Source organism: Microcebus murinus, chromosome 1, assembly GCF_040939455.1.
Source record: "Microcebus murinus isolate Inina chromosome 1, M.murinus_Inina_mat1.0, whole genome shotgun sequence".
In the NCBI taxonomy this organism is placed as follows: domain Eukaryota; kingdom Metazoa; phylum Chordata; class Mammalia; order Primates; family Cheirogaleidae; genus Microcebus; species Microcebus murinus.
The window spans coordinates 43,026,482-43,043,394 of record NC_134104.1 but is presented as its reverse complement, the minus strand read 5'-3'; the positions used below and the strand labels follow the sequence as shown (position 1 = coordinate 43,043,394).

Genomic DNA, 16,913 nt, shown 5'->3' with positions numbered 1-16,913 from the left:
TGGCGTATATGAATGCCTCTGATTTCTGTGTATTGATTTTGTATCCTGAGACTTTACTAAATTCATTGATCAGTTCCAGGAGTTTCTTGGTTGAATCCTTGGGGTTTTCTACATACAATATCATATCATCAGCAAACAGTGAAAGTTTGATCTCTTCTGCCCCTATTTGGATACCTTTGATTCCATTTTCCTGTCTGATTGCTGTAGCCAAGACTTCCAGCACTATGTCGAACAGAAGTGGAGATAGTGGGCAGCCTTGTCTGGTTCCAGTTCTAAGTGGGAATGATTTCAACTTTTCCCCATTCAGTATGATGTTGGCTATGGGTCTGTCATATATGGCTTGTATCATTTTTAGGTATGTCCCTTCTATGCCTATTTTCTTAAGTGTTCGTATCATGAAAGGGTGTTGAATTTTGTCAAAAGCTTTTTCTGCATCTATTGAAAGAATCATGTGGTCTTTGTTTTTGCTTCTGTTGATGTGGTGAATTGCATTTATAGATTTACGTATGTTGAACCATCCCTGCATCCCTGGGATGAAGCCCACTTGGTCGTGGTGGATTATTTTTTTGATAAGTGTCTGGATTCAGTTAGCTAAGATTTTGTTGAAAATTTTTGCATCTATATTCATTAGGGATATTGGTCTGTAGTTTTCTTTTTTTGTTGCATCCTTTCCTGGTTTGGGTATCAGAGTAATATTCGCTTCATAAAAGGTGTCAGGGAGGTTTCCGTTCTTCTCGATGTTGTGGAATAGTTTCTGCAAGATAGGTACTAGTTCTTCTTTGTAAGTGTGGTAAAATTCAGGTGTGAAGCCATCTGGACCGGGACTTTTCTTTTTAGGGAGATTTTTAATTGCTGTTTCTATTTCAGCCGTTGAGATTGGTCTGTTCAGGGAATCTATTTCTTCCTGGTTGAGCCTAGGGAGGCTGTGTGTTTCTAGAAATTTGTCCATTTCCTCCACATTTTCCAGTTTGTGTGCATAAAGATTTTTGTAGTATTCATAAATTGTATCTTTTATCTCTTTGGGATCAGTTGTGATATCTCCTTTTTTGTTCCTGATGGAGCTTATTAGAGATTTCTCTTTTCTGCTTTTCGTTAGCTTAGCCAATGGTGTGTCAATTTTGTTTATTTTTTCAAAGAACCAACTTTTTGTTTTATTAATCTCCTGAATAGCTTCCCTGTTTTCAATTTCGTTTAGTTCTGATTTGATCTTGTTGATTTCACTTCTTCTGCTGGGTTTGTTCAATGCAATACCTATTAAAATCCCATCAGCATTCTTCACAGATATAGAAAAAATAATTTTACGCTCTGTATGGAACCAAAGAAGACCCCGAATATCAAGAGCAATTCTAGGCAACAAAAACAAAATGGGAGGCATTAACATGCCAGATATCAAACTATACTACAAAGCTGTAGTAATTAAAACAATATGGTATTGGCACAAAAATAGGAACATTGACCAGTGGAACAGATGTGAGAACCCTGATATAAAACCATCCTCATATAGCCATCTAATCTTTGATAAAGCAGACAAAAACATATGCTGGGGAAAAGAATCCCTCTTCAATAAATGGTGCTGGGAAAACTGGATAGCCACCTGTAGAAGGCTAAAACAGGACCCACACCTTTCACCTCTCACAAAAACCAACTCACGCTGGATAACAGACTTAAACCTAAGGTATGAAACTATTAGAACTCTAGAGGAAAAAGTTGGAAACACTCTCCTAGACATCGGCCTGGGCAAAGAATTTATGAAGAAGTCCCCAAAGGCAATTACAGCAGCAACAAAAATAAATAAATGGGACATGATCAAACTACAAAGTTTCTGCACAGCCAAAGAAATAGTCATGAAAGTAAACAGACAACCTACAGAATGGGAGAAAATTTTTGCATCCTATGCATCCGATAAGGGACTGATAACTAGAATATACTCAGAACTCTCGAAAATCAGAAAGAAAAAATCAAATAACCCCATTAAAAAGTGGGCAAAGGACTTGAACAGACATTTTTCTAAAGAAGACAGAAGCATGGCCAACAAACATATGAAAAAATGCTCAACATCTCTAATCATCAGGGAAATGCAAATCAAAACCACAATGAGATATTACTTAACCCCAGTGAGAATGGCCTTTATCAAAAAATCTCCAAACAATAAATGCTGGCGTGGTGGCGGAGAGAGAGGAACACTCCTACACTGCTGGTGGGACTGCAAACTAGTTCAACCTCTGTGGAAAGCAATATGGAGATACCTTAAAGCGATACAAGTGAATCTACCATTTGATCCAGCAATCCCATTGCTGGGCATCTACCCAAATGATCCAGTGACACTCTACAAAAAAGACACCTGCACTCGAATGTTTATTGCAGCACAATTCATAATTGCAAGGCTGTGGAAACAGCCCAAGTGCCCATCAATCCAAGAATGGATTAATAAAATGTGGTATATGTATACCATGGAGTACTATTCAGCTCTAAGAAACAATGGTGATATAGCACATCTTATATTTTCCTGGTTAGAGCTGGAACCCATACTACTAAGTGAAGTATCCCAAGAATGGGAAAACAAGCACCAGATATATTCTCCAGCAAACTGGTATTAACTGAGTAGCACCTAAGTGGACACATAGGTACTACAGTAATAGGGTATTGGGCAGGTGGGAGGGGGGAGGGGGGCGGGTATATACATACATAATGAGTGAGGTGTGCACCATCTGGGGGATGGTCATGATGGAGACTCAGACTTTTAGGGGGAGGGGGGAAATGGGCATTTATTGAAACCTTAAAATCTGTACCCCCATAATATGCCGAAATAAAAAAAAAAAACAAAAAAACTCATCTGAAACTTAAAAACAGCACACATTTCATTATGTCTTACAATTTTGGGGTTTATCAGACTGAGGTGGGTGGTGTCTTTGCTCCACAAAACGTCAACCACAGCTGCAGCTATATGATGGTGTGGTGGTGGATTGGGGGTGAGGTTGTGGCTCACTCACGAGACTGGCACTGAGTGCTGACTGTCTTCTGGGAGCTCACATGGGGCTTTCAACTGGAGCACCTCAATTCTCTTCTTTGCAGTACTACATGTGGCCTCATCATGTGAGTTGCCTTCACTCAGCATAGAGGCTGGTTTCCAGAAATGAATGTTGCAAGAGGACAAGTTCCAATGTGCAAACATGTAAGATGCCTTCACGTGCATCACATCTGCTAATGTCCCACTGGCCAAGGTTAGTCGCATGGAAAGGCCCACAGTCAATGTGGGAGAGAACTATGCAAGGGCATGAATACTGAAAGAATCTATTAAAGCCACTAAAGTAATAGTTCACCCCAACACCCGTTATCAGAAACACTCTTTTCTGTCCTCCAAACTATCACGGCTGTCAATAATCTTCTGTTCCCCTTGGGAAACACGTTGGCAATGCCTTGTGAGGACTTAGGAGTTTCTGACACAGAGTCAATTATACATTTTTAGTACATTTTTACACTTTCCTGCTTCCAAATAAGACATAACATTTCAATTTTATATAGTTTTAAAATAAATTTTAGTTTTATAAAAGAAAAAAAGCCTCTCTTAAAGACTTAAGTTATTTTTATGAAATTTTTAATGCTATTCTCTATTGGGTTTTATATGTCATAATTCATTAGTGAACAAAATAAGGAAAAATACTGTTACATTTTATGCCCTATCATTATACAAATAAAAGTGAATATGTAGCAATCATTTCTTAGAGTTTATGACTAATTTCGGATTTTTTAGAAATTTCATTTCAAAGGAATAACCTTTATCCCATTATTTCTGTGAAAGTAGAGTTTTACTTCAGAAATGATAATCCTTTTCTTTGTTCTATATAAATCATAATAATTTATTTCTATTGCCATTTATGTAAAAGGGATTCATATAGAACTTTATGTTTAAAAGTTTTACTCTACACAAAACATTCTAATTGTATAAGAAATTTATTTCTAAAATAGAAGTGTTTTATATTAATGACTCAAAATATTGGGACTGTTTTCTTCCATTAGTATTTATATTTAGAAAAAAATATATAGCACTTTACTCTTGATTCATTAAAGTAAATTAGCAATGATTCACAGATAATATCATTTCAAAGCTGTCTGGTGACCAATGCAAACTCTGAGAATGTCAAAGCCAAGGATCAAGACTCTGAGGGGTGATATCAGAAGATGATATCCACACTAAGTTATTCCCTCAATGACTGTGATATTATTATTAAGCCTTTCTTTTCTTAAAGGAGTTGGGATAGATATCTGAAAGAAGTAATAAAGAAAATCAGTAACTCACTTTTTGTGACAACACCTTCTAGGCGAATGATATTTGGGTGGTCAAACTGACCCATGATACTAGCTTCTCTTAGAAAATCTCTTCTTTGCCGATCCATGTGGCCACCTTTCAAAGTTTTAATGGCAACTGGGATCTCTCTTTTCCCTGGTGTCTTCAAACGCCCACTGCAGACTTCTCCAAATTCACCTTAAAATATAAACAAAAGCAATTATTAGTTTAAACAGAATACTAATATTTCAGAAGAGTCAAATTGCCATACAGTGACATCTTTTTTTTTTAACAAAATGACCCTCATGTGTGTTATTTTACTATAAAATTTCTTTCTTAAAAGTTAAGTTTGTAAAGACAATATACTTGATCTGTAGCATATATAATAAATAATGGAGTGCATTTTCATACACCGTAACACAGGAACTACCATTGATAGGTATTCCTGATCTACTGAGACATGACTAGCAGAATGGGTAATGCTAATGTAATTCTATAGAAAAGCAATCATTGCATAGTGTTTCCTATTCCTGTTCTCAATTCTGATATATGGGCCAAATGCTTGCTCTAGTCAGGGAATCGATTATGTACATGTAGTTAATTTGTTTCCATAGGTCATATGCCTGAGTTTTATTGATAATTAGAAATCAATGTTAGAGTCAGTTGGTGTATGAAAATATTGAAAAATCCACACCAAACTCAACTATAATAAGTGTTTATACAAGCTAAACTACAAGCCACATGGATATCTCTATTAAGTTGATTAAATAATAACCAAATATTAATCAAGCATTTATACATATTCAGTGCTAGAGTATTGTGGGTTTCAAAGAAGTATAAAACTTGGTCTCTGGTCTCAGGAGCTTATTATCTAGTAGGAGAATTTAGAGGAACATAAATGAAACACTTAAGAAACAATCTCTGAAATGCTATATTTGTTAAGTAAAAGCAGTGGGGGCTGGAAGACTTCCTGGAGGAGGTTGAACTTATGTTGGACCTGAAATGATGGGTAGGATTTAGATATTTAAGAGAAACAAGGACATTCAAGACAGTAGTACACAAAGGGAGTGAGGGAAATGAAGACAAAGATTGAAAGATCAGAAACAATAAAGAAAATGACATGCACACAGGGAAACAAGGAGATAGGAGGGATTATTATGGAGAAGTCATAGTCTTTCTCCATGCAATGTAATAAATTCAACAAAATGTAAAATTCTAGACTCTTAATTTTTCTAGTGCTGATTACCTGCATTTATATAGGAGCATATTTTATATATTTATCCCCAATTTATTGATCTATAAAGTGAGGATAATAAAACCTTCCATAATTCTATAACATCCTTTTCCTATAAGGATACTGGGAAAATCAGAAGTGACAATGTATGTGAAAGTGCTTATAAACTGTAAAGTACCATTCATAAAATACTTTATCTAAATCTTTAGAATGATGAAAGAAATAAAAATTAAAATATCTTCAATTGGTCAGTTCAATTGTATGTAATATAAATTTAAGTGTAGATCATATTAAATTTTTGAAGTACAATAGATTTTAATTATCCATGAACAACTTATCACAGTCAAATAATGCTAACTATACATGCATATTAACTACCTTTTGGTGTAGACATGAAGATTTTTTAAGTTAAAAAAATAATGAGGAAGAAAATAAGGCAAAACTTTGCTTCCTAAAAATTATGTGTACTCATGTACATTACACATAGAAAGCAGTTTAACAAGAGAGTTTATTGTCTATTTGTTAAAGAAACAAGCAAACAGAAACCACTGACCTGACTATGGTTCCTAGAAAATTCACTGCATATGATATTGAGGTTTTACAAATCTTGCATAAATTTGGCATCAAAGACAAAAATAATCCTTTTCAATTAATGATGCTGTCAACTTCTTGGAGGATAGATATTCTTATTTCTATCTATTTTAAGTTCTTCTTGTAATACTTTTGATTTTTTCAAGGTTTTCTCTTGTATATAAAATATACCAATTGATAGAAACTTTTAGTATTTTTCTATTGAGACCCTGAACCTTTAGGAAAAAAGTGTGTATATGTGTTGCAACTAATGTCCACTATATTCAGGTCTATTAAAATATTTGAAATTCATTCTTAGATTATTCTAATGAATTATTCTAATGAATTCTTGTTCTAATGAATATCTAGGACAAAAAAATCATTTTTCTTCTTTTTTCTTTCATTTTGTCTTAATGCATCTACTAGTATTTATAGAGATCGGCAATATTTAAAAACCTCTCACCTGCATGCACTCATAATCCATGTGATTTTTTGGCTCACGTTTCATAGGAATTCAAATATACTTTTGAATGTAATGAAATGAATGAGAACGCTGTTGGTTTTTTATCAAGACAGACATAGTGGTAATTTTCTTTGGTTTTCTGTTGTCTGAAATTCATGTATCTTATTAACACCAGGCAGGTGTTTTCTTCATGTCAAGCTTTGCATGATCAAGCTGTTATCACACTTATTTCAGTGGCACTAAATATGGTTGCCTCAATTAAAGATCTGAGACTTCTAGTGCATTCTTTAGGCAAAGTCCATAAAGCTCAATCACACAATGTATTAAAACTCTTATCCACAGTAGGCCTGGGTGTATCATACATATCAGGCATATAGGCGGAAATATTTTAAAGTAAGTAAATAATTTCAGATATTGCTTGAGACTGATTCATTATGTGATTGCCCTGGTAGCAAGAGTGAAGGCCCTGTATATAATCATACGTAAGAGAAATTACCTCTCAGCGAGATCTGTGAACATTTATACATACTGGTTAGTGTTATACTGGTTAGTATTAATATATAATTAACTCCTTGGCTATAGGAATATGATATTAACTACTTTGTTTTTTCTTTTCCAAAACATAGTTGTGATAATTAATGCAAAGCTAGGACTTACATAGATAGTGCTTATTATGTGCCAGGTCTAAGAACTTAATATATATTTTATTCTTCACAACAAATCTTTGAGGTAGGTACTGGTAATTACCTAACTTTACACATGAGAACACTGAGGTACATGACCTAAGTAACTTATCTATAGTAACACAGCTAGAAAGTAGAAGAGCAGTGTGCTTTTTGAACTGAGGTTGTATGGCTCCAGAGTCCATGCTCGTAACCACTATTTTCTCCTGTCTGAACTGTTTATCATTATTAATATTTTCCTGTATGAGTATGCTAAATTCCCAATTGGTAGCAATGGTGTCTTCAAACCAACAATTGTATAAAGTTCAAACACATGAACTGGATATGGACATGTGGATGGAATAATAAAACCATATCCTAGAAATCCTTCACTACTGAATGAAAATGGAGCCCTAGCTCAAATATGATGTATGTTAGATAGTCTGGAAAAATCACTACAGTCTAGTCTAGTTTTAAGAGAGCAAAGAAAATTATATTTAGGGTAATTGATCTTCTGTCACTGACAGCCCATTCACTAGCTAACAACCCTATCTATCTCCCTGGATGTTGGTAAAACATTTCTGGACAAGCAATTTTGTTGTATAATATATTGAGTCATATTAAAATATCAATTAGTATTGGATTTTCCACATAAAGCCCATATAGTTGAACTAAAACTGGGAGTGGAAGGGTGGGGAGAGTCAGTGAAGGATAGTCTGTTTTGGAGGACCCTTGAATCAGGATCACTTGGCAGCTTTCTAAAATTTCACTCCCCACAGTCTGAGATTCTTGTAGTTCCCCCACCTCCAATCCTTTGAAAGTCACTTAAGCAAAGACCCATACTCCTGATGATCTTTTATCACAACTTTCAGGTGTGGTGAAATGTATCTTTGCTCATACTTGCTGTTTTCCTCTGACAAGAATGATTTCCTCAGGCTGTCTGTCTTCCTCCCGTGTCTTCACCCTCCTCAGTCCTTATCTATGTGGCTGGCTCCTTATTAGCAGTGAAGGCTGAGATTTGATGTCCCACCTTCAGGAAACTTTCCTTGACTAACCCATCTAATTTAGCCACCCACCATCAACAGGTCCTTTTAACTGCAAAAGAAAAGAAATAGCAGCCTCTGATATTTGGAAGCTGGCCTGGCTCTCAGAGCCAGGTTATTTTATTCCCCTATTGCATCTAAAACCAACTTCAGACAAGGCTACTTTGAGGCCATGATAAAATAAGACAGAGTAGGGATACTTCACAATTTTTGTCTAAGTCCAGACAAAGACAGGGTCATTGTGCCACTCCAGAATACCAAACACCCCCTGTCTCTTGGCTAAAATGAGTGCTACTTTTTTTAGACCAATTATAGCTTTATTCGCATTCTAGTCTCCCCTCCCTATAGCTAAGATCCATTAATATACTACTAGAAGAAGCTATAGGAGAAATGCTTCCCAACATTCCTCTGAGCAAAGATTTCTTACATATGACTCCAAAAGCATAGGCAACAAAACAAAAATAAATAAATGGAATTGCATCAAATTAAAAAGGTTCTGCACAAAAAAGAAAACAACTAACAGTGAGGAGATAACCCATAGACTGGGAGAAAATATTTGTAAACCATACATCTGATAAGGAACTAATATCCAAAATATATAAGGAACTCAAACAACTCAATAGCAAGGTACACAACACAATTTTAAAATGGGCAAATAATCTAAATAGACATTTCTCAAAAGAAGACATACAAATGGCCAATGGATATAAGAAAAAATGTTCATCATTACTAATTATCAGGAAAATGCAAATTAAAACCACATAGAGATATCACCTCATACCCGAGAGAATGGCTACTATCAAAAAGATGAAAGATAACAATTGTTAGTAAGAATGTGGAGAAAAGGCAAAACTTGTGCATTGTTGGTGGGAATGTAAATTAATACATTTATTATGGAAAATTATATGAAGGTTTTCCAGAAAACTAAAAGTAGAATTACTACATGATCCATCACTCCCACTTCTGGGTATACACACAAAAGAACTTAAATCAGTATGCTGAACAGATATCTGCACTCCCAGGTACATTGCACCATTATTCACAATAGCTAAGGTGAGGAAGCCACATAGGTATCCATTATCGGATGAAGAAAATGTGGTGTATATATACACAATGAAATACTATTTCTCCTTAAAAAGAGAGAGTCTGTCATTTGTGCAACATGGATGGAACTGGAGGATATTACGCAAATGAAATAAGCCAGGGACAGAAAGACAAACACCATATGATTTCTTATATGGAATCTAAATAATTGAACTAATAGAAGTAGAGAGAAGAATGGTGATTATCAGATGCTACAGGAGGGTAGTGGATGGGGAAAGGGAAGATATTGATGAAAGAGTACAGTTTCAGTTAGACAGGAGAATGGTGACTGTAATAAATAGTAATATATTACATATATCAAAATTGCTTAAAGAGTAGATTTTAAATATTTTCACCACAAAAACAAGATAAGTATGTGAGGTGATGGAGTTTTAAATTAGCCAGATTTAATCATTCTACAATGTAAATACATAACAAAATATCACATTGTACTCCATAAATACATACAATATTATTTGTCAATTAAAATTAAAATTTAAAAAACGGATACCCAATCCTTGAATTGCCTTTGCTCTCTGGTAGCATCCAATCTACAACATGTCCCTGCTTCCTTAGACCCTCTCTCAAATCACCCACCCAAAGCCCAAATCCTGTATTAGTTCTTTCTAGTATCCCCTTATTGACACACACTATTATTCGCCATGGTGTGTGTTTTCCCCTGCTTCAATGAGGGGAAACTCAACTTGTTAAACTATAGTGTGTTCATGGTGGACTCTGGCTTGTGAGTATTACCATATTTACTGCATAGCACTTTTGACTATTTGAAATTGTCATTAAAACCCATTTTTAACATGCTTACTAATTTCTTAGCTGTCTTCTCATTTCAACACTTCCCCTGATATCACCCTGTCAACAGTATTCTAAGTCTTGAAGGCATGGACCTTGATTATCTCTATTTTCTTTTGTATCCATTGTGTGCCTGGTACATAATAAACACCTCTTTAGTATTTGTTGCATGAATGAAATAATTGAATGTGGGTAGAAAACAACTCTAAACCTAAAGTTGGGATATTTTAGAGTAGAGGTAGATATCAAGGAGTTTTATAATATTTTAACATTTTAAAAATTTACATAGTATCTTTTGCTTTTGCTTGTGCAGGGTTTGGGGATGCCTCAATATTTCTGTCTTTAGTTTTGTCTGTTTTTTTAAACTTAACTGCACAGAATTAATTTTCTTATTGTGTAAAGATAATAGGAAAAATATTTTTAAGTATCATATAAATGAGGAATTAAAAAAGATGAGGCATAGAGGAAAAATATATAACATTAGATTTTTAGTTCAGTTCTAGAGAGACATGTTAGTCTCTTGTGGTCTTAAGGTAAATTCCATTATTATTAATGTTATCAGGAGAGTCACCTACCTAACTGTATTCACTGCCTGTCAATCAAGGATGAAATACCAATATTCTTATGATTAATTCTGTCTGATTTCTTCCTGATACACAGTACACCTTCTACATATGAAAGAGAGAACCATTTTAAAGAAAACTTATATTCAAACACCAGTTGAATTGATATTTCAATGATTCTGATTCAACATCACAGAAAGGTTCAACGCAAGACTTCTCATACAAAACAAAGATTGTTTAATAGGAGGAATGGACTAAGGCATGCAGCAGGACAGAATCTTAGAAGTTAGGACTTCTATTTCTGGCTTCACCATTAATTTATTTTATGGCATTAGATGAAGTTTTCCCACGTTAGTATGATTGTGGGTGAGTTAACTACCTACACTTCTTGAGAGATATAGATTAATGTATAAATATTTGCAAAGTTCTGAGTCTTAGAGAAGTTCCATGTAACCATTGAGTCTTTTAAAATTATACTGATACCATAGAGGATATATTAAATCTGCTACTCCTTCATTGCTAGGTCTGCAAAGTCTAGGCCAGGAAGTAGGATTTCTTTAATACCTGAAAATGAATTTTTAAATATTCTTGTCAAACAATGGTTAAATATTTCTTTAGTAAGTTAAGTAACACATTATCAATTTTCTTTTCACACCACATTCTAAACATTAGATAGCCCTTTTTGGGGGGGGAGGCAAGTTTTTATTCTTTTTTGCTATAAAACATGTTCCCAAATATAGCACTGCCCTCAAGGAGATTAAAATTTTCTCTACTCCTGAAATCATAAAGTCCAGGACATTACTTACTGAATATCCTTAATGATAGTATTTTGACTTTCCAAACTCCTTGATACCTTTACCCCTACAATACCTTTTTGATCCAGTGTATTAGCCTCTACCAGATGGCCTCTCATGCCACCTGCTTTCTTGCCTCAAGGTATATTGAAAAAGTTCTTCTTTAGAGTAAAAACTATTTGCATTTCAAAACTAGCTCTGCCTGATGAGCTATCAAAACTGATTTTCCCTTCTGCCACAAGGAAAACCCTGTTAGAAATCAAATCAAACAAAATAGTCTTTGTGACCCAGGGAAAAGTACTCAATGTCTTTGAGTCTCAGTTTCCTTTATCTATAAAATGTGACTATCTGTTTTGTAGAGTTATAGGCAGTAAAGGTACATAAAACACCTAAGATTGCCTCTGGCAGCTTCTGTTATTGTTACCACCCAGTCTACTACCCCTTGGCCACAGACTTCCTGCAACTGAAACCTAGAACATTTGGAGAATTGGATAGTAGTGTTACTAGAAATATAAGGTTCTGTTCTCAGCTATATTCTCTTTTCAGGATATGTAGTATCTCAGATTAATTTCTTTCACCACCACCAACTGCTGCCTTTAGGCTATTAAGTCCCAAATATCCATCTGTAGCTCGGGCTTCTTTCTTGAATTCCACACTTGTATAAGCACCTGGAATTTTCCTAAGGACCATCTCATCATCATCTCCTGTACTAGTCTACTCAGGCTTCTAAAACAAAATACCACAGATTGGATGGTTTAAACAACAGAACGTTATTTTCTCACAGTTATGAAGGCTTTTTTGAAGTTTCAAGATGAAGGTACTGGCCAATTGGGTTCCTGGTGAGGGCTCTCTTCCTGGCTTGCAGGCAGCTGCCTCCTCACTGTGTCACACGGCATTTCCTAGGGGTGTGTGTGTGTGTGTGTGTGTGTGCGTGTAGAGAAAGAGATCTCTGTCTTCCTCTTCTTGTAAGGCCATGATCTCATTTAACCTTAATTACCTTCTGAAAGTCCTATCTCCAAATACAGTCGAATTGGATTAGAGCTTCAACATATGAATTTTAGGGAGATACAATGCAGTCCATAGCATCTCCTAAAACCCACTTTTCCTTCCTTATCCCTTAATTCATTTAGTAGTTGTGGTTTGTTGAATAATGGATCTCCAAAGATGTGAACATTCTTATCCACAAAATTTGTCAATATGTTACCATAGTTAGCTATAAGGACTTTGAAGATGCATGCTGTTGACTTTGAAGATGAAGGGACCCTAAGCCAAGAAATGTAGGCCATCTTTAAAGGCTGGAAAAGGGAGGAAACAGATTCTTCCCTGAAGCTCTCAAAAGATACCAGTCCTCCAAAACACTAACTTTAGCCACTGAGACTAATTTTGGACTTCTGACTTCAAAAAATGTATCATGAGAGCAAATAACCTACAGAATGGGAGAAAATATTCATGTGCTACATATCCAATAAATAGCTCATAACTAGAATCTATATGGAATTCAAGAAAATCAACAAGAAAAAAATCAAACAACCCCATTAAGAAGTGGGCAAAGGACATGAACAGAAACTTTTCAAAAGAAGACAGAAGAATGGACAACAAACATATGAAAAAATGCTCAACATCTTTGATCATCAGGGAAATACAAATCAAAACCACAATAAGATATCACTTAACTCCAGTGAGAATGGCTTTTATCAAAAAGTCCCAAAACAACAAATGTTGGCATGGATGGGGAGAGACAGGAACACTCATACACTGCTGATGGGACTCCAAACTAGTGCAAGCTCTATGGAAAGTAATATGGAGATACCTAAAAGAGCTAAAAGTAGAACTACCATTTGATCCAGCAATCCCTTTACTGGGCATCTACCCAAAGGAGAAAAAGACATTCTATAAAAAAGATACCCACACTCAAATGTTTATAGCAGCACAATTCACAATTGCAAAGATGTGGAATCAACCCAAGTGCCCATCAATTCATGAGTAGATTAATAAAATATGGTATATGTACACCATGGAGTACTATTGAGCCACAAAAATAATGGTGGTCTAGCATCTTTTGTATTATCTGGGATAGAGCTGGAGCCCATTCTACTAAGTGAAGTATCACAAGAATGGAAAAGCAAGCACCACATGTACTCACAATCAAATTGATATTAATCGATCAACATTTATATGCACATATGGCAGTAACATTCACTGGGTGCCAGGCAGGTGGGGAGGAGGAGGGGATGGATATGTTGATGCCTAATGGGTTCAGTGTGCACTGTCTGGGGGATGGACACACTTGAAGCTCTGACTTGGGCAGGGCAAAGGCAATATGTGTAGCCCAAATATTTGTACTCCTGTAATATCCTGAAATAAAAAAATATATACAAAAATGTGAAATAATACATTGTGTTTTTTAAAGGCCACTCATTTGTGATAATCATGAATGGCACTTAAAACAGGGCTTGGAACAGAGTAACTTCTCAAATATTAGTTTCCATTTTAAGCTAAACAATATACTTATTTTTAGCACAATCTCAATACTCTCCAATGTTTCCTTTTGCATTCTTCTCTTAATAGCATTTCTCTGATTAATTATAATTTTCTTTTCATTTATATCTCTCAGTAGACAGTGAAAATTTTTTCTTTTGTTTTTAATTGACACATAATTGTACATATTTATGGGGTACTATGTGATATTTTGATATATATATACATACACACACATACACATTGTATAATAGATCAAATTAGGGTAATTAGCATATCTACTTTTTTCAAACACTTGTCATATCTTTGTGGTGAGAACATTTAAAATCCTTTTTTCTCGCTATTTTGAAATATACAATAGCCACCGTATGGTGCAATAGAGCACCAGAACTTATTCCTCCTGTCTAACTGTAACTTTGTACTTATTGACCATCTCTCCCCAGCCCCCTTCTTCTCCTCAGCCTCTGTTAACCACTATTCTACTTTCTACTGCTATGATATCAACTGTTTTATATTCCACATATGAGTGAGATCATGAAGTCTTTGTCCTGTGCTTGTCTTAGCTCACTTAGCATAATGTCCTGTAGGTTCATCCATGTTGTTGCAAATGACAGGATTTTTTAATGGCCAAATAATATTCGATTATGCATATATAACATGTTTTCTTTATTCATTCATCCATGATGGACACTTCAGTAGATTCCATATCTTGACTATTGTACACAGTGCTGCAATAAATATGGAAGTACAGATATCTTTTCAACATACTGATTTAATTTGCTTTGGATATATACCCAGTAGTGGGATTGTTGGGTCCATATCATAGTTCTGTTTTTAATTTTTTGAGGAATCTCCACACTGTTGTTCTTAATGGCTGTACTAATTTATATTCCCACCAGCATACACTGTAAAATGTTTGAGGATAGAAATTTTGTATTGTTTTTAATCACTAGTGTCTACCGTAGTGAACACCATGGGTAACTAATGTTACTGAATGCTTGAATGGAGAGATGTCTCATGTTAGAAACCTGAATCAGTATTTAACTCTCTATATGAAAGTGTGCACTAAACATTTTCAAGAGTTACTTGAGAAGGCAACCATGAGAGAATACCATTTACCTCAGTATGTGGGAATTTCTGCATTAGCACAAATAAGACATTTTGGAATTCAGTCAGGCAATAAAAATGATCAGTATTTGCAGTGGAGGGCTTGTGTTTAGACAACCATGACTAAGAAGCTAGTGGATTATCAGCTGCAATGGTCAAAATGCTTTTAAAAATGGAAGAAAAAGGGACGAATAACACCGCCAGACAGAGGGTCTCTACAGAAAAGACCAATTCTAGCAGAAACTAGAGGAAAGAAGCAAGAAGACGAGCATACAGCGGACAAGGGCCGGAAGGAGGGGTACCTGAGACCCCGGGAGACTCCACGGGAGGAGGCTGCGGAGGAGAACTGGAGGCTGAGACCACCGGAGCAGCCCGGAGACCAGCGGCAAGGGTAGGTGGAATTGCTGTTTCCCCTCCCCTGCATTCGGGACTGCTGGCGGGCTCCCCAGTGGGTGGAGAGACCTGCGGACATCAGCCCAGAGACTGCCGCCGCTTACCAACGGTGAGCCTGTAGCAGACGTGGCACCAGGTTCCCAATTTCCTCCGGGCACCTCCGTGTGCACGGACCCGAGCCGCGCGGCAGGCGCCATAGTGCCTCCTCCTCCCCCCCGCCGACCCTACCCGCGGCTGCCCAGAGAGACAATACAGCCACCAGCCGGAGGCACCTCCAGGGAACGGGACCTTCCCGTTTGGGACCCCGCCCGCCCTCCCAGGTGCTGCTGGCACCGTGTTCCCAGGAAAACGGTGCCGACTCAGAGGCTGAGAGACATAGATCCAGCTTGGGCTCCCTGTGGGTGAATTAGGACCGGAAATCCTCTCCCTGGTGGGAATACAGTTTGAACTCTGGGACCCAGAGGTCGGACCTGCAGACCAGATCCCCTGCACCGAGGGCTAGCATTGCCCCGGGCACAGAAGGATTATACGCGAACAGCCTACTGAGGGCTGTGTGCCTCCAGGGGCGGATCGGCGTCCTAGAGGGCAACCCTCCTCCCAGGAGGAGGCCGTGCGCCCAACCCAGGTGGCGTTCCTGTGCAGGGAACCTCCCTGCCGGCACCACAGTCCGGGGAGGCCTGGTGGCTTGTGGTCTGGCCTGCTGGCAGAGGCCCAGGAGTAGCTGCAGAGTTGGGGAGGGTGGAAAGAAGCGAGGCCTGCTGCAGACTGCGGGTCTCAGACAGCCCCACCCCCACCTCCAGACTTTCTGGCTGAGCGGGACCATTCCAGCCCTGCCCTGACAGCTTTCCCTGTAAGCTGAGAACAGAACTTTGACCCCTGCTAACGGCCTGAGGGCAGGCTTACCCAACCCAGCTCCGCCCAGAACGAGAGCTGATAACAGGACTCAAAATCAACACCATAGCCTGTTCCTCCAAGCAAACGCCACCTACTGACAGGGGCGGCATCTTGCACAGCCTTTCCACGGCATCCACTGACTCAATATACAGGGAGTGGTCCAATTTCACCCACAGGCACCACCTAACGCCTCAGAAACTAAACAAGGTGTGTGAATACCCAAACAATAACCTAAGGAAAGAAACAACAACTGATCGACATGGGAAGAAGTCAGCGAAAGAACTCAGGAAATATGAAGAACCAAACGGAAAACACACCCCCAAGGAGGAGCACCAGCCCCCTAGAAACGGACACCGACCAAAATCAGGCAACCAATATGACAGAAAAGGAATTTCGTATGTGGATCATAAGAACACTCACCCAGCTGCAACAACAACTCAATAACCAACACCAAGAAAACACAAAAAACCTCCAAGAAATGGAACAAAGGTTCAACAAAGAGATTGACACAGTGAAGAAAACTTTAACCGAAGTCCT

The 16,913-nt window shown here is 37.3% G+C and overlaps 1 protein-coding gene across 7 annotated transcripts in view; it reads right to left on the bottom strand.

The window, feature by feature from the left end:
* EPHA6 (EPH receptor A6) overlaps positions 1–16,913 on the bottom strand; it is an 881,667-nt gene that overhangs the window by 220,293 nt on the left and 644,461 nt on the right. For 6 of the 7 annotated variants that reach the window (XM_076001069.1, XM_076001078.1, XM_076001073.1 and 3 more), the window contains one exon: positions 4,298–4,483. In XM_076001069.1, the coding sequence (XP_075857184.1) occupies positions 4,298–4,483 (186 nt within the window). Of the gene's footprint in view, positions 1–4,297; positions 4,484–16,913 lie in introns of those variants that run through there. The other variant, XR_012918632.1, reaches the window with a different exon arrangement.